The 18,318-nt window shown below is 40.8% G+C and overlaps 1 protein-coding gene across 1 annotated transcript in view; it reads left to right on the plus strand.

The window, feature by feature from the left end:
* si:ch73-362m14.4 (actin-binding protein WASF3) overlaps positions 1-18,318 on the plus strand; it is a 40,276-nt gene that overhangs the window by 3,872 nt on the left and 18,086 nt on the right. Inside the window, exons 2-4 of the mRNA XM_067423494.1 lie at positions 14,172-14,333; positions 15,578-15,712; positions 17,488-17,641. Of these exons, the coding sequence (XP_067279595.1) occupies positions 14,201-14,333; positions 15,578-15,712; positions 17,488-17,641 (422 nt within the window). The 5' untranslated portion in view covers positions 14,172-14,200. The remainder of the gene's footprint in view (positions 1-14,171; positions 14,334-15,577; positions 15,713-17,487; positions 17,642-18,318) is intronic.

An 18,318-nucleotide genomic window follows, 5' to 3' on the forward strand; every position in this document is an offset into this window, starting at 1 on the left:
ACCCTACCGGGAGAAGAGCCCGTACGGCCCATACAAGGACCTTCCGTTCTATTAACGTCAAGTAGAGCCATACTCGAAAAAAACTCTCCGAAACTTGTGAGAAACCGGATTTTTGACACAAAAATACTCTATCAAACGTCCAACATTAGTTTTTGAAATGTTGTCTATGTTTAGGATGGGAATCCAAGTCTTTAACAGTGTAAAAAGCTCAGTATGCATGAAACAGCATTTCACCCCCCCTTTAAAGTGGTGTTTGTTCCCCTCTTGTTTTATGTAGTTACAGGGTAAATGTGAATATACTGGCTGTACATTAAAGTGGTGTTTGTTCCCCTCTTTTTTTAATTACAGGGTAAATACAATTGTAATGAGGACTCAGGCAGATTTGGATCTATGTGCAGTTTATTAAAGTAAAACAGTCTCACTGTACAAACAGGCGTGTGTCGAGAAACCAGGACGAATAGCAGTATCAGAGACAAGTCAGAAAACATGGTCATAACAGGCAAGGATCAGGGCAGGGAGCAAACAGTCAGAATACAGAGACCAGTCAAACAGCAAACAACAAAGGGGCAGGCAGCAAAGAATCAACAACAAAAGTCCAAGGCAGAGTTCAAACACAGGCAGGGTAATCACAGAGGTAAATAACGCTCAGAAATGCAGCCGGGGCAGACAAGACTTCGCAATGAGTGACTGAGCAACCAGGCTATGAATAGTCTGTGGGATGGAGATCAGGTGTGCAGTAATCAGTCTCAGAATGTGGGTGCTTGGGATTTTTTTTAACCTCAAATACAAATGCTATGCAACAGCCTGGAATGCTCTTCACTTTCAGTAATGTCGTATATACAGCGTGTGTATTATTGACCTTACCGGAAGCAAAGAGCGTTCCTGGCTGTTGGATATAGCGTTTGTATTTGAGGTAAAAAATGATCTAAATATGGCTAGATTTCTCACACAAACTGATCGTTTTGTGTCTTAAGATATCAGTGTGTTGTCATGAGCCACAGGGCTCTTTGTGCACGTTGTCTAAGCACGTTTTTTCACTCTCAGAGAGTTGTTACCCATTAGCATGATTATATGACTGGCACACACCAACGGTTGGAGTTAAAAATCTTCATTTGTGTTCTCCTGAAGAAACAAACACACCGACATGTTGGATGCCCTGGAGGTAAGCAGATAAACATCATATTCTCATTTTTGGGTGAACTATCCCTATAATATTGTGGTGTTACCTTGGTGAAAAACTGATAGGTCGGTAACAAAGTCGATGGCTATGTGGGACCATGGTCGTTGTGGAATGGGTAGAGGTTGGAGTAGCCCTGCTGGTAGTTGTCTTGGGGTTTTAGCTGTGGGACGTGTGAAATGCATTCACAAAGTTATTGGTGTCTGTCTGTAACGTGTCCCACCAGAATCGGTTTCTTTTCTTGGATGGCCAGAGCTTGTGGATGCATGCACCCAGCGAATCACCTTTTCTCTGAGCCCTGGGGGAACAAATGTTCGATCTGCTGGACAGTCTGCAAGGGGTAGATCTTGGGCATGCGCCTGGGTAATCTCAGACATGAATCAAGGAGGGTGAGATGATGGGGTCTTGCTGGGAGGTCTGCGGAGTAGGGTCGTATTGACATGATAGCACATCAGCTTTGATGTTCTTGGAGCCTGGAAGATAAGCGATAGAAAAGTTAAAACGGGTGAAGAATAACGCCCACCTGGCTTGCCTGGGGTTTAGTCTCTGAGCGTAGATGTTCTAGGTTGCGATTATCAGTTAAAATCAGTAAAGGATGTCTCGCCCCCTCCAATCAGTGCTGCCATTCTTCAAATACCGCCTTCATAGCTAGTAGCTCGCGATTGCCCACATCATAATTCTGTTCGGGTGAGGAGAGTTTTCTGGATTGATAGGCGCATGGGAAAAGCTTAGGCGGATTACCTTGCCATTGAGAGAGGATTGCTCCAATACCTGTGTTGGAGGCATTGACTTCTACCACAAAGGGCAAACTAGGGTAAGGATGATGCAGGATGGGCATGGGCATGAAACAATTCTTCAAATCGTTGAATTCTTGTATGGCATTGGTGGACCAGCAAAGTTTGTTGACTCCTCCCCTTGTCATGGCAGTGAGTGGTGCAGCTACTGAACTGTTCCTAATAAATCGTCTATAAAAGTAAGCAAATCCCAGAAATCTTTGTAGCTCTTTTATAGTTGTGGGTTGAGGCCAATTTAACACTGGTCGTACCTAGCTTTTGTCCATTGATACTTCTTCTGGACTGATGATGCAACCGAGGAATGAAACTGATGACTGGTGAAACTCACACTTCTCAGCTTTGGTGTGCAATTGGTGATTGAGGGATTGCAAGACTGTCCGGACCTGCTGGATATGTTCCTCCATGGAATCTGAGTAAATCAAGATGTCATCGATGTACACAACTAGGCACTGATTTAGCATGTCTCTGAAGATGTCGTTGATAAACGATTGGAACACAGAAGGACTATTGGACAGCCCGAAGGGCTTCACAAGATACTCATAGTGCCCGTTACTCATGGAAAAGGCAGTCTTCCATTCATCCCCTTCCCGGATGCAAATGAGGTTGTAAGCAGAGCGCAGGTCGAGTTTGGTGAAAGCTTTGGCGGTTCTTAGTTGTTCTAAGGCGGCAGGAACCAAGGGTAGTGGATATTTTAACTGGAGCGTGATGTCGTTCAGGCTATGGTAATCAATGCAGGGGTGAATTCCTCCATCCATCTTTCCCATGAAGAAGAATTCTGCTGCTGCAGGTGAGGTGGAGGATAGAATAAACCCCGTAGCCAGTTCCTTCACAACATATGATTTCATTGCTTGGTTTTCAGGTTCGGACAGCGGAAATATGCGGCCTCTGTGTGGTGTGGTAGCAGGTAGGTAGTCTATGGCACAGTCATTGACGCTGTATGGTGGTAGTTGTGATGCTTCGGTCTTAAGGATTCTTGGAGGTCAGAATACTCAGGTGGTACCCCCAGAGCGGTATTGAGAGTGTTGGTTGTGTCGGTGGTCCTTATTGGCATTAGGTTGCTGCTTGTAGACACTTGGAGTAACAGGTGGAGCCCCACTGTATGATCTATTTTTTTCACAAGGACATTTTTTAGATTGTGGTTCTGCAGCCAGAGAAATCCAAGGATGATGGGATTTTTGTGGAGAATAAATCATGTAGAAACAGATGAGTTCAGTGTGTAGAATGCCCACTTGCAGATTTAGATCGGTGTAGGTGTATTGTACATGACACGTCCCCAGAGGGCTTCCTTCTAGCACGGCTAAGGGAGAGTTGCAAGGGCTTAGTGGTATATTATGTTGTGCTAGTGCTTCTTCAATAAATTTGTCTGCTGCCCCAGAGTCTATTAGTCGTTTAGAATGGATTGTTTTAGATTGTTGTTGTTGTTGGAAATGGCTGAAATCAGCAAACTCACCCTACGGGACTGTGTATGCGGAGGTCGTGCCTGGCACTCCATTCTCTGATGTCCGGCTTGACCACAGTAGAGACAGAGATGATTCCTGACACAGCGTTCCCGTTCCTCGGGAGAGAGGTGAGTTTATCCAACTTGCATGGGTTCATCACTCTCGTTGGCTGGATTAGTGACTGAAGGTTGTTTGTGACTCGATGAGGTCTCCGGGATCGAATCAGATTGTCAATGCGGATAGCCAGATCAATTCATTGGTCCAGGGTTTTGTCTTTACCTCGACAGGCTAGTTCAGACTGTAACACGACCTTTAATCTTTGACAGAATAGTACTTTCATGGCGTCCTCTTACCATACTGTTTGTGCAGCGAGAGTGCGAAATGTCAGGCGAATTCAGTGGCTGTATCCTTTCCCTGTTGAAGCACTAGTAGCTGTTCCCCAGCGTTTCTTCCTCCTTCGGCATGTTCAAATATCGTGCATACTGCATAGTCGCTGTGAACACACCAAAGAAATCTTGCTAAACGGGGGTTACTTGTCAGTGTACTAGAAGGTGTTGGCATAGAAACCTGACTTGGTTGAGGCGTTGGGGCATTGGACGCAGGTGTGGGTTGATGGAGGCTTCGTACTGCTTTAACTAGCTCCTCAGTCATGGTGGTCAGTCAACTGAGTTGTTGTTGATGCGCTAGTAGTTATGATGAGTATCTCTCTTCTGTTTCCTTTTTTAGATTCCAGATACTTAGTTTGAATTTTGTTGTATATTGTTATAAAATATTTTCTTGCAAACACTTAATATTTTCAAATCTGGTTTCCAAGTGATATCAGGTTGTGCACATGTTTTTTTTTATTGTACTTACCCTGTAACTACATGAAACGAGGGGAACGAACACCGTTTTAATATACAGCCCGTGGATTCACACTTACCCTATAACTACATGAAACAAGAGGGGAACAAACACCACTTTAATTTACATATTGCTGCTGCTGTTATTGCTGCTGCTGTTATTGCTGCTGATATTTCTGCTGTTATTACTGCTGCTGATATTATTTCTACTGCTGCTGTTTTTGCTTATACGGATGCTGATACTGATGGTGACATTGCTGCTGCTGTTGTTGCTGCTGATATTTCTGCTGTTTAATGTTGCTGTTATTGCTGCTGCTATTATTTATCCTGCTGTTATTATTGCTACTGCTGCTGTTATTGCTGCTGATATTGCTGGTGCAGATATTTTTGCTGTTATTGGTTCTGCTATTATTTCTGCTTCTGCTATTATTGCTACTGCTGCTGTTATTGCTGCTGATATTTCTGCTGTTATTGCTGCTGCTGTTATTGCTGCTGCTATTATTTATGCTGCTGCTATTATTGCTGGTGCTATTATTGCTGCTGCTATTATTTATGCTGCTGCTATTATTGCTGGTGCTATTATTGCTGCTGCTATTATTTATGCTGCTGCTATTATTGCTGCTGCTATTATTTATGCTGCTGCTGCTGCTATTATTGCTGCTGCTATTATTGCTGGTGCTATTATTGCTGGTGCTGTTATTGCTGCTGCTGTTTTTGCTGCTGCTGTTGTTTTTTGCTGCTATTATTGCTGCTGTTGGTTATTGGTACTGCTGCTGTTATTGATGATATTATTTTTTGCTGCTGCTGTTATTGCTGCTATTATTGCTGCTGCTGTTATTGCTACTGCTGCTGTTATTGATGATATTAGTTTTTGCTGCTGCTGTTATTGGTGTTGTTTTTGCTGCTGCTGTTATTGCTGCTGCTGCTGTTATTGCTGCTGCTATTGCTGATATAATTGCTGCTGCTACTGCTATTGCTGCTGCTGCTGTTATTGCTTATGTTATTGCTACTGCTGTTATTGCTACTGCTGCTGTTATTGCTGCTGCTATTGCTATTGCTGCTGCTGTTACTGCTGCTGTTATTGCTGTTCTGCTGCTGTTATTGCTGCTGCTGCTGTTATTGTTGCTGCTGTTGTTATTGCTGTTGCTGCTGTTGCTATTGCTGCTGTTATTACTGTTGCTGCTGTTATTGCTGTTGCTGCTGCTGCTGTTATTGCTGCTGCTGTTATTGCTGCTGTTATTGCTGTTGCTGCTGCTGCTATTATTGCTGTTGTTGCTATTATTGCTGTTGCTGCTGTTATTGCTGTTGGTGCTGTTATTGCTGTTGCTGCTGTTATTGCTGTTGCTGCTGCTGCTGTTATTGCTTCTGCTATTATTGCAGTTGCTGCTGTTATTGCTGTTGCTGCTGCTGTTATGGCTGCTGCTATTATTGCTGTTGCTGCTGCTATTGCTGTTGCTTCTGCTATTATTGCTGTTGCTGCTGCTGCTGTTATGGCTGCTGCTATTATTGATGTTGCTGCTGTTATTGCTGTTGTTGCTGCTATTATTGCTGTTGCTGCTGTTATTGCTGTTGCTGTTGTTATTGCTGCTGCTGTTATTGCGGTTGCTGCTGCTGTTATTGCTGCTGCCTTTATTACTGCTGCTGATGATTATTTCTTGATACTGCAAATACACAACACGCTGCTGTGAGCAATTAAGACATGCTGCTGCTGCACAATATAGCATGCGTCAAGTACTTGTAGCAGATCTATACAGGTGGAGCTAGGGATAGAGGTGGGTTTGTAAGAGCTGTGCATGTAAACCTCATTCCCCTACTCTCAAGAGGTGCTCTAGCAACTTCAGAACCAATCAGCTGTCCTTTATAGGGAATGACGTGATTGCAAGCAGATTGAGTTAAGGTCCTATTAGCCTTGGCCATTTAGAGGCTCATGACAAAACTTTGCATCTCTACCACAGGGATGCATGGAGGAAGAGTGTGATTGTGTGGAGAGCCTAGTGCAGAATGGCTTTCTTCTCACTAATGAAGAGTTGTTATCTAAAAAGGAATGATCAGATGCTCTACCCAAATTAGAAAGACAACCAAGAAAAGGCTTAAGAACAAGTCCATCAGCCTCATCAGGGTATTAGCCTTGCGAGAGTCCAGATTTGAACCCTATAGTGAATATTGGTGTCACATTAAACACGAAACTCGAAATAATGAAACTGGGAGACATTTTTCAACTCCTCATGTTCTCCTCCTCAAGTTACTTTATATACAGTATGTGCAATTCTTGCTAATTTCCAGTAATTAAACTGGTCATTTTTACCAGTGATTAAAATGATAAAAGACTACTAAATATTTTGGAATTTTTGGCATGACCCATTGTTTTGTACTGCATCGTGGCCCAAAATAAATCTTGTATTGGGTCGTGGTTGAAATACACTATATTGCCAAAAGTATTGGGACACCCCTCCAAATCACTGAATGCAGATGTTCCAATCAATTTCATGACCGCAGGTGTATAAATTCAAGCACTAGGTATGCAGACACTTCTACAATCATTAGTGAAAGAATGGGTCGCTCTCAGGAGCTCAGTGAACTCAAGCGTGGCACCGGGATATGTTGCCCACTGTGCAATAAGTCCATTCCTGAAATTTCCTTACTACTAAATATTCCATGCAGAACTGTTAGTGGGATTATAACAAAGTGAAAGCAATTGGGAACAAAAGCAACTCAGCCACGAAGTGGTAAGCCATGTAAAATCACAGAGCGGGGTCAGCGCATGCTGAGGTGCACAGTGTGCAGAAGTCGCCAACTTTCTGCAGAGTCAATAGCTCCTGACCTCCAAATTTCTGGCCTTCAGAAGAGCTCAAGAACAGTTTGTAGAGAGCTTCATGGAATGGGTTTCCATGGCCGAGCAGCTCATCCAAGCCTTACATCACCAAGAGCAATGCAAAGCGTGGGTTTCAGTGGCGTAAAGCAGCCGCCACTGGACTCTAGAGCAGTGAGACGTGTGTTCTCTGGATTGACCAATCACGCTTCTCTGTCTGATTATCTGATGGACAAGTCTAGGATTGGCAGTTGCCGGGAGACCGGGACTTGCCTGACTGCATTGTGCCAAGTGTAAAGTTTGGTGGAGGGGGGATTATGGTCTGGGGTTGGTTTTTCAGGGGTTGGGCTTGGCCCTTTAGTTCCAGTGATAGGAACTCTTAATGCTTCAGCATACCAAGACATTTTGGAGACATGGATGAGCGAGTTTGATGAGGAAGATCTTGACTGGCCTGCTCAGAGCCCTGAGCTCAACCCGATAGATCAGCTTTGGGATGAATTAGAGTGGAGACTGAGAGCCAGGCCTTCTTGTCCAATATCAGTGCCTGACCTCACAAATGCGCTTCTAGAAGAATGGGCAAAAATCCCCATAAACACACTCCTAAACCTTGAGGAAAGCCTTCACAGAAGAGCTGAAGCTGTTATAGCTACAAAGGGTCGGCCTACTCCGTATTAACCCTACGGATTAAGGATGGGATGGCATTAAAATTCATGTGCATATAAAGGCAGGCATCACAAAACTTTTGGCAATATAGTGTATGTTTTCTTTTAAATGTCAGCCCTATGAGAAAATGTATTTTGCCCGGTTGATCGTGTGCTTCAGTACAGTAGTGCACTCAGTGTTTATCTGAAAGACTACATAACAGGATCTGATGCAAAAATGAGTTTCCAAATGCAAAGAGAAGGTGCCGTCTTTAAAACCTTTCTCTGTAACTACAAAATACATGAAACACTGAATCCATTTTGCCAACAGAGGTGTTAACAGGCTAAACTCTCAAACTTGCTTTTGATACATTGATTAGGACATTTTTGTTATCAGTTATGATAGCTAATAATACTCAGTGCTTTAGATTACATATGATCTCATTTCACAACAGGTGTGGCGTGTGTTTACAGAGATTGACTTTCTGTGTCATTACTTATAATTTCCATGTCAGCACAATAATCTACGTTTTTAATTTCTTCCTTATATTTGACAAACATTATCTATAGCTATTTTCATTATAATGTTAAATCTGTGATTCTGCTTGATTTAAATATGGGACTTATCTGCCTGTATACATGACAGTTATTGGGTCGGTAAATGATAATATGCCAATTTTTTAATCACAGCCCACTTACCGTCTGTTTGTTTGTTTGCATCAAGTCAGACAATATCTTGTGATTCTTTATTTCAAATTGGCTCAATAATTAATATAGTGCTGTTTTTCTATTTATCTTTACATGAATTCTCCGTACACGACAATGATATACTTAAAACAGAAAGGTTGTCGATAATGTTGTCAAAAACGATTACCGTTCACACGGATCTGTGAAAACGACAAAAAAAAGCTGTAGCTACTTGTCACATGCCTGTCCTGTCTTGTGTGCACATGTGGGTTTTGTCATGTCTCCGGTCTACTGTCAACCCCGCCCTTCTTGTTATCTGATTATTGGTTAAATTGCCCCACCTGTTCTCCCTCATTATCTGCCTTGTTGGTTCCCTTTATAAGCTCCTTGTGTTTGCCAGTCTGTGTTGGATCCTTGTGTAATGTCTGCGTCTCCCGTCCTCCCCGTGATTCTGTTGGTTTGTTTAAGTTTATATTTTATTATTCTATTGTGTGTTTTTCCCCCTCGTGGGTTTTGTTTTGAGTTTATGTTTTATTTGTTATAAATAAATATATCATTTTCTGCACTTGAGTCCTCGCACCCTTTTCCCTTGTCTGTGACGTGACACTACTCTGCTGCCAGGCCAGTAGATGGCGATATGACTTTGTAAAGAAACATGATGCCACTGTTTGCACAAATTAGCTTTTTGTAGTTTACATTACAACAAGACAACAGAATTGGGTAACACTTTATTTTGATGGTCCCCCTATAGATAGTCTACAGACAGTCTACTGACTATAAGTTACTTTACAAGTACATATCTACTTACTCTCATCAGGGTATAATCTGTAGATTGTCTATTAAATGTTTTATAACAATCATTACACTGTATGCAAAGTGTAAACAGCTATTAAACATTCTGTCAGTAAAGTGTTACCAATGTGTTATCCATTTAGGTTGTAGATGTTCAACAACGCATTAGTAGACATGCAACAAATCCTCAATAAGGTCTCAGTACTTTAAGTACCACAGATAAGAGCTTTTAAGTAGTCAGTATGTAGCTATTAACCAATTTATCAACATACTTTCAGATAAATTGGTTAATAGCTACATACTGACTACTTAAAAGCTCTGAATGTTTACTGAAAGTATGTTGATAAATTGGTTAATAGCTACATACTGACTACTTAAAAGCTCTTATTTTGCGGTACTTAAAGTACTGAGACCTTATTGAGGATTTGTTGCATGTCTGCTAATGCGTTGTTGAACATTTAATAGACAATCTACAGATTATACCCTGATGAGAGTAAGTAGATATGTACTTGTAAAGTAACTTTTAGTCAGTAGAATGTCTATAGACTATCTATAGGGGGACCATCAAAATAAAGTGTTACCCAGAATGGTTTTGGGTTTTAAATAGAATTTTTTTTTTTTTTGTATGTAAAGCTCCCCCAGATCGCTAATAATATACGGATCCAGTATTTATTCCCTTACTTGTAACTTAATGGTGCTTTTCATCTCCATCCTATGTTGTTCTATTGTGTATCCTGTAAAATAATCATGTTATATCATCAGCATTTCATCATTGTCCTGTCTGCTGTGTACATCTGTCAAATCACTGTTTTACTTTCATTTAATAAACACCTACATTGGGTTCAGCTTCTGTTTGAGTCTGCTTCGATCCTGCATGCTGTGTCCAGCCCTTCCATTCGCATGCTTTTGTAGAAGACTAGCGTTCAAGCAGACATTCACTGTAGTACATTTAAACAAATCAAATAAAAGATGGTGTATAATGTGAGATTGGATATTTACTGTTTGCTTATGAATAATTCAATAGGAACAAAGTTGAATACAAACCTTAATGTAATTCAGGAAGATTTCCCTCAGGACAGAATGCGAAGTGATTGCTGTCAAACGGGTCCGGTTATACTCAGCGCTGGGCTGGCGTGTCATTTGTATTGTCAGTAAGATTGATTGAGCACTTAATAGCGTACTTCATCGCTGGCAAAATGGGCTTTCAATAACACTCGGCTGCCTATAGATTAGAAAGGCTGTTGAATTTTTTTTAATCGGTGCTACCTTATTAGAGAAAACAGGAAAAATGTTTTTGTTTTGCCTTTTGACAAATAGCTTCAACTCCCATAATGCACTGGGCTTGTTGCCGTCCAAGGCCACGTCCACCAGTCTGCTCTGGATACACTTACCAGAGTCAAATAACACTTAAGTAGAAAGTGCTTCTTAGCTATACATATGGTGTCGACTTGTATTGTTTGAGTAAACTTTTAGCTGGAGTGAGTTACTTTTGGTTTCCAGAGTCGTTTCAAGAATCACAAATATGGAGAGAACTCCAGAAAAATCTCCAGGTTTGTAGTTAACATTTCAAACTGGATGATACCGAACACAGTGTTTCAGGCCAAACGGAGGGGGAAAAATCTGAAATAAACTTCAAACCTGTTGATGAATCATGATTTCTGTGTTTAAAACGTTTGTACATTGATTTCATACAAAAAAAAGGGAGTTAGTGAATGAGAGTGTTATGTGTTCCCACGACTGATTACTGATATATTTAATCGGACACTGAACTTAAGTAAAATGATTTTTTATAGATTTGACAAATATGAAGTCTGAAAAAACTCCTTATGGAGAGAAAATATAGTAATCAGTTATTTAGGATGCACAATATATATCGCTCACCATATCGGTATCGGCCGATATCTGTTCATTTTTAATGTTATCATTATCGGCCCGATAAGAACATTTGGCCAATATCTTTAAGCCGATAAATAATATATTATTTCCTTCAGCTGAGACACTTTAGATACGTATTGTGAGCCATGATGGTTTTTAATTTCTTGAAATATGATTGAAATCGCTTCAAAAAAAGGAAGTCTGTCATATCAGCTACATAAAATTATAATAAGTACATCATAACTGTGTGCTTAGGACATGGATTTAATGGTCAGACCTTAGTTTTGGTAATCAGGCTCTCAGAAATTATATAAAATGTTGGAATTTTGATTTAGATATATCGGCCTATATATCAGTTACAAATATAAAGAATTATCATTTATCGTATCGGCAACAATTTTCATATCAATGCATCAGATCACAAGAATTATACAACGATTTTCATTTAGATTTATCTGCCAGTATACCAGTTATTGGCTTTAAAATATAAAGAATTTACGGTTATTGTAAATGCCTAAAATATATCGATGCATCGGCTCTCAAAAATTATATTACTTTTTTTTTTTTGATTTATCGGCCAATATATCGGATATCGTCCTTCAAATATAATGAATTATCAGTTATTGTATTGGCCAAAAATGTCATATTGGGGCATTAGATCTTAAAAAGGATATACAAATTTGGATTTAGATTTATCAGCCGATGTATCGGCTATTTACCTTCAAGTATAAAGAATTATCGGTTATAGGATCGGCCAAAAATTTCAGCCCTTAAAAAGTATAATAAAATTTGGATTTAGATTTATCAGCCAATAAAGCAGTTATACACCATGGTACATACATGTGAAGAATTATCGGTTATCGTTTCGGGCAAACATTTTAGGTCGATGCTGTAACGTACCGCTCTGAGACTTTGGGTTGGAGATCCAAATGCAGTATTTATTGAAAGGGTAATCCACAATCATAATCAGAGAAAAGGCAAAAGGTCATACACAGTTAGGCAGTCCAATTAGGCAAACAAAACAAGGGACAGAGGCAAAAGGGTAATCCAGGACACATGCAAGAAATCCAACTCAGAAATGCAGTGTGAACCAAACAAGACTTCACAGCGATTTACAGAGTGAACATGGTATATATAGAGGGAATGCACGTGACGTCATCGTCAGCTGGAGTGCCTGTGATTACGCCCCGCTGAGTGGCAGAAAGACTGAGAGGCAGCATTGGTTTACAGCGCGAATGCAGCGAAAACACACAAAACCAGGCCTGGCGCCAGAGGACGGGTAGGGGGAGACTTATCCACGGACCGCATAGATATCGCTGCTCCGGACTAGAGACGGACTTGATAATAGCGTGCAATTTTCTCACTCAAACCACCAACCTGCTGCTGCTTCTGCTTTAAGAGGGAAACGCTGCACATAACTGATTGTCAATGATATGTAATCCTCCGTAAGAATTCGTAATAAAAACATAATATTAGCTGAAAGGAGCTAGCAAATGATCCAGTGTGTAACGTATGTGTATTTGCACTCATCAAATGATTACATTTCCAACGTGTTTTCGCCTCGGTGAGTACTGTAGCCAATCATAGACAGGTTTGTAGATATCTACAACGGAATTGGCCAATCACATTGATTATAAACGGAGCACTCATTGCGCGCTGTCTGGGCAATATAATTATTTTTTATTAATAGGTCTATAATATATTCAGAATTTGATTAAAACGTTTGTTTTCCATTCGTGACAAGCAGCCACATACACACTTCAATACACTGACCCATCCACACATCTAAGCGGGATTCACTCGAAAAATGTGATGACTGATCAGTTATAAATAATCATGTCGAAATCAGGCTCCTAAAAATGTCAGGAAAACACGATTCCTGGCTGCATGTCATTATCCATGGATCACTGAATCTGTGGTAAGTTGTAAGGACCACTATATCGAGCCTAACCTTTAGTTTAAACCATAGACAGTAAAAGAAATGGACCGAGCGATCCCATTACGTCAACGGCGAAATAATGAAGTCAACCTAGGGGCGCTCACTTCCTGATGGCTGAGCGAACTGCGCAGGCTCAGACTGAGCTTGACGACGTAGATGTGACGTGAGCCTCCTGTCTGACAGCTGTGAGTCTTCTAGTAGATGTGGAAAGCGAAATCTGAATCACGTTGTTTAAATATTTTCTCCCGTTGCTTTTGGCTCACTATGGGCTTCTCCCCATTCTTCTCCCTTGACTTTATCAGACTAGTCTCCAGGACATGTCTCCACGCCCCCCCGACTGTCTCATAGACAGTAAAAGATTGCCTGCGAGCGTCTCCTCATGTCTATACGGTAATTTCTCAACTGTGCGACAGGGTCGCGTTGGTTATGACGCAATCGTTAGCCTATTTTTACAAAAACAGCTTCTACGGGGTGATAGTGTAAGATACAAGGTAATGGAGCCTTTTATTCATTGTCGTGTTTCTTTAGAAATAAACAATGGACAAATGGAGTCTTTAAACGTCTCAGATGTAAAGTTATTCACTGTCAAAGTGACTCCAAAATGAATGGGAGTCAATGGGATGCTAACAGCAGGTGATGGCTTGGTTAGCAATGGCAGCCCCTATGGGTGGAACGCTTTCCGAGCGCTAGATTACCCCCTTGGTTTAAACTGATGATCGTTTGCTCAATACTCGCGTTTTCCTCTAATAGCTGCGGTTACGCAGCAGCTCTTCTGCCACTCAGCCCCGGCTGAGGGGGCGTGTTCCGGCGGGAAAGTGACGTCGATGCATTCCCTCTATAGACAGTGGTAATGAGGTACTGAGGAAATGAGACACAGGTGTAAACAGTGAGTGCTAATGAATCCGGGCAAAGGATTATGGGTAATGTAGTCTATGATAGGAAGACAGTCCGGCTTGGCGTGTCCTCTGGTGGTGATCACGGGCACTCACACTGGGGAATTGTGACAGAATTTTTTTTTTTTTTTTTCAAATATAATGTTTGTTTTATTAGTTTGCAAGGCTGTAAGTGTTAGGATTGGAGGTGAAAGTCTAAACATTGTTTATAATAATAATAATGTCTACAGTGCACTGTGTCACATTAGCTCTGAAAACGTTGTGCTCTTCTGTCTCCTCACAGGTCGGTGTTGGTAGTGGAGGACAGCAGCCATGCCTCTTGTAAAGCGGACCATCGAGCCCAAGCATCTGTGTCGAGGAGCTCTGCCGGACGGGGTGACCAATGAGCTGGAGTGTGTCACAAACAGCACACTGGCGGCCATCATCAAACAGCTGGGAGGACTTAGTAGGTTCAGTCTTTCACACTTGAACTGTTGACCCACAGTCATTTTTAACTCTGGTTTAATGCAGTCCTGGCTTATCTTGTCTTATATTTCACACTTCATTACCCTGGATTAGATATTAACTAGAGATGCACCGATATGTCTCCTCCGATACGATATGAAATTTTTCAGGATTAACTAATGCTATGAACTATACACACATACATATTTGAGGTACTATAATATCAGAGGTTAAAATTACCAATAGAAGTTTTATTATATTCAACTGCTGTTAATTTTCACAGATAATCATTAAACTACTTTTTTTTTCTACACAGCTCAATTACACATAAGGTAGTTTTCATTAACACTTGTCTTCATGGCAAATTAATTCACACTTACATATATAATTAACTTTGAATAAGCTCATCTCTAGTGTTCGTTTATAGTTAACTAACAAATCATGAAGAATGGAAACTGATTGATGGATTTATTTCAGAAAGTTGTACTGTATCTTTTAACATACCTTCTGATGTTCATGCAGGTTTGGTCACTGCAAAAAATGCTCTTCTTATTTAGTATTTTTTTCTTGTTTCCAGTCCAAACATCAAACAATCCTTAAGTCAATATGCATTTACTAGATGAGTAAAATGACATCTTTCTTGTTTTCTGGGGGTAGGGGGTCTAAATGAAGTGAGTTTTTGCTTTAAACAAGACAAATTATCTGCCAATGTGGTGAGAAAAATAATCTTATTCCTGTTTGGGACAGAAACAAGAAAAACGTAGTTATTATAGTAATCTTATTTAGTTTGTATTTAATTTTTTTTATAGTTTTGTTTAATAATACAATTAATACTGATATAGTATTATTAATAATTATTAAAATAATATGTAATTATAATATATTATTATTATTATTATTATTATTATTAATTTTATTATATAGCATGTTGATGTATAATCACAACATTTCGGCCAAATAGTGCAGTTCGACATACAAACAAAGCACATCTTTAATTTCTTTTAAAATCACATTTTAAATTGCAAATCTTATTAGAAAAATTGCAAATAGTTTTCAGTGTGATAATTTTGATAATAATATTAAAGTCTTTTTAAAAGGAACTTCATTAGAACAAGAAAGAGAGAAAATTATCAGCCGATTTCTCTGCATTGGGTCTCTAAATAATAAATGATATTGTACATACATTCCTATTTGTAAAATATTCTAATGTTTGCCTTATTCTATAATCTGTGTTTATGGATTCAGGTCGACATGCAGAGGACATCTTCGGGGAGCTTTTTAATGAGGCCAACAGCTTCTACACACGCATGAACCGTTTACAGGAGCGCGTGGACCTGCTGGCGGTGAAGGTCACACAACTGGACTCCACAGTGGAGGAGGGTGTGTATGAAGGAATATGCATGAGCTAAAACTGACCCAATGCTGACCTGATGTGTTGTGGCACAGCCTGGATATACAGCGCAGTGCAACAACAGGGGCGATGTCAGGACAATAGAGATGTGTAATAGAGAAGTCTGGATAAATTCAGTCAAATAGTCCGGTTGAATAAAAGGGAGCCAACAAAGCAAACTTAATTAAAGGGTTAGTTCAGCCACAAAAGAAAAACTCTGTCATTAATTCCTTACCCTAATGTGGTTGGACACCCGTCAGACCTCCGTTCATCTTCAGACACAGATGAAGATATTAGTGTTGAAATCCGATGGCTCAGAAAGGCCTTCATTGACACATTCCACACCGCTGTCTCCTCTGTCATTTGAACGGCTCGTCTGCTTCCTGCTTCTTTGAAGCCCATCCCTCTGAAAAACGCAATGGTCTTAGATTGGTTAGATGGCCAAATGTAGTTTCCTGTATTTTTATTGGCTGAAGTGCAAGCACAGGTTAAGGCCACGCCCCTTCCCATTACGGGCAGAAGTCACATCTGCGGAGACTAGCGAGGGTTTATGATGGCACCAACCCAGGAAGAAGCTTGTTGTTGTCCAAACCGGACGTTCTTGTAGGCAATAAACTGCCATAACTTTAAAAGACAATAGGCGTTTCTCAATGTCAAGGAAGGATCCTCGGAAGCCAGAATTCCGAGGATGCCACGTCATCAACACTCGTCGAAGGACTGTTCCAATGTCGAGGATCCTCGAATTTCAACCAAGGACTGAGTCCTTCGTTCGAAAAATATGTCATATACAGGAAAGGATGCATATGAGTAGCCTTCGCGCACTTCGCATTCTCAAATCACCCACAATCCTATGCGCGCAGCTTTGCTATCTTCAGACGTTCCCGGAGTTGGAGCGTGAACGGGGCAAATATGCTTGTATCGGGGTTTGTCGATGGGAAGGAAGGAGGCGGGAACCTGCGAACGTTCAACAACTTTATAATAAATAATAAACAAAACGAAAGTAACGCGGGCGACTGCCCGCACACACATAATAAAACATAAACAAACCATAACATAAAGTCCAGGTCTAGTCCTTCCACGCTCCTCCAATTATACTCCCGTCACTGCCGTGAGCCGAGACCGGTGTGGCGATCAGCTGCCGCTCATTATCACTCCACCGGCCCGCTCTCACGGTCCCTCACCTCCCTGCTTTCCACAATGCTTTTATTTACGTTTCTTATAACTGTAGTAAATATAAGAAAAGTTTACAAATGACTACTGTATTGATATAAAAAAATATACAAATAACGTTACACACAACGTTATTGATGGCCAACGGACCTTTTCACTGACGTAATGACGCAAAGACGTGCACTTGCTAGCCTGTTCCATTTACGTGTTCTTCGAATGCTAAAGAGGAGCCTCGCCTAGCCTCTGAAGGAAGTGTCTTGGAAGGATCAGTCCTTCCAAGGAAGCATCCTTGACATTGAGAAACACCTAGAATCTCCGTTTGCATTGAACTTTCAGCGCTGAAACTTTGCAGATACTGTTTATGCTCAAGCAGCAACATTACACACTAACTAAAGTTAAAAAAGTCAAATCACATGCAACCAACCCTTTAATAAAAATCATGAAATATTTTGGGTGGGTTTTTGGTCCGTACCAAACGAACCAACCCTTAGACAGGAAAAACCCCTTAACAGAGTTGATTGTGTTTTCATGTCACTTTTAGCCCTGTAATAGATCAGTGATGGTGTTTTTACGGGTCTGTCTGCTTGCACTTCAGTTTCCTTACAGGATATCAACATGCGGAAAGCCTTCAAGAGCTCCACTATTCAGGACCAGCAGGTGGTGTCCAGAAACTCCATCCCAAACCCTGTGATGGAGGTGTACCATCGCTGCGACAAACCCCCTCCGCTCAACATCCTCACACCATACAGGTCAGCATACGCTTCAGCAAGTCTTTATCACAAGATTTGTGTATATATTTGTAAGACCATTAGTATATTTTATAGCCAAAAGTATTTAAACATTTTATATCGCAAATCTTTTATTGTACAATATTACATTTAAGCTTATTTAAAATCAATTCTAATTCATGGGTGAATACCTGCACTCTAAAAAAATGGTGCTAAATAGTACGTAAAGTGGTTCTTTGGCTTGTAATGATAGGGGAACCATTTTAAGTGCTGTCTATTACCAAATCTTGATTCTTCACCAGTTCTTTGGTACCCCTTTTCCAATAAGGCTGGTTTGGAGCCAGAGCCTAGTTTCAAATAGGTTAATTGTATTTCCACAGCCAAAGCACCAGCTCTGAGCCAGGAAAAGTGGTTCTTAAGTAGAACCAAAACACTGCTGGGCTAGAAGTAAGAACCGCTTGCGTCAGCGGCTGGGGGTGGCATTTCCGTGATCAACAAGACCAACACAAACTTGTGACCGCCTTTTTTTAAATAGCAGTTAATCAAGCTAACAGCTGCTCGATTGTAATCTCTGTCTAAACAAATCACGGTGAGCTGCAAGAATGTGTTGGATTTGCGGCGTTTTGATGCTGATGTAGGGTCATAAAGCCATGAGCCGTTGAGGGAAGACTCGTTCGAGATGCATCAGCGCTACTCGA

The sequence above is a fragment of the Pseudorasbora parva genome, chromosome 18, assembly GCF_024679245.1.
Source record: "Pseudorasbora parva isolate DD20220531a chromosome 18, ASM2467924v1, whole genome shotgun sequence".
Classification (NCBI taxonomy): domain Eukaryota; kingdom Metazoa; phylum Chordata; class Actinopteri; order Cypriniformes; family Gobionidae; genus Pseudorasbora; species Pseudorasbora parva.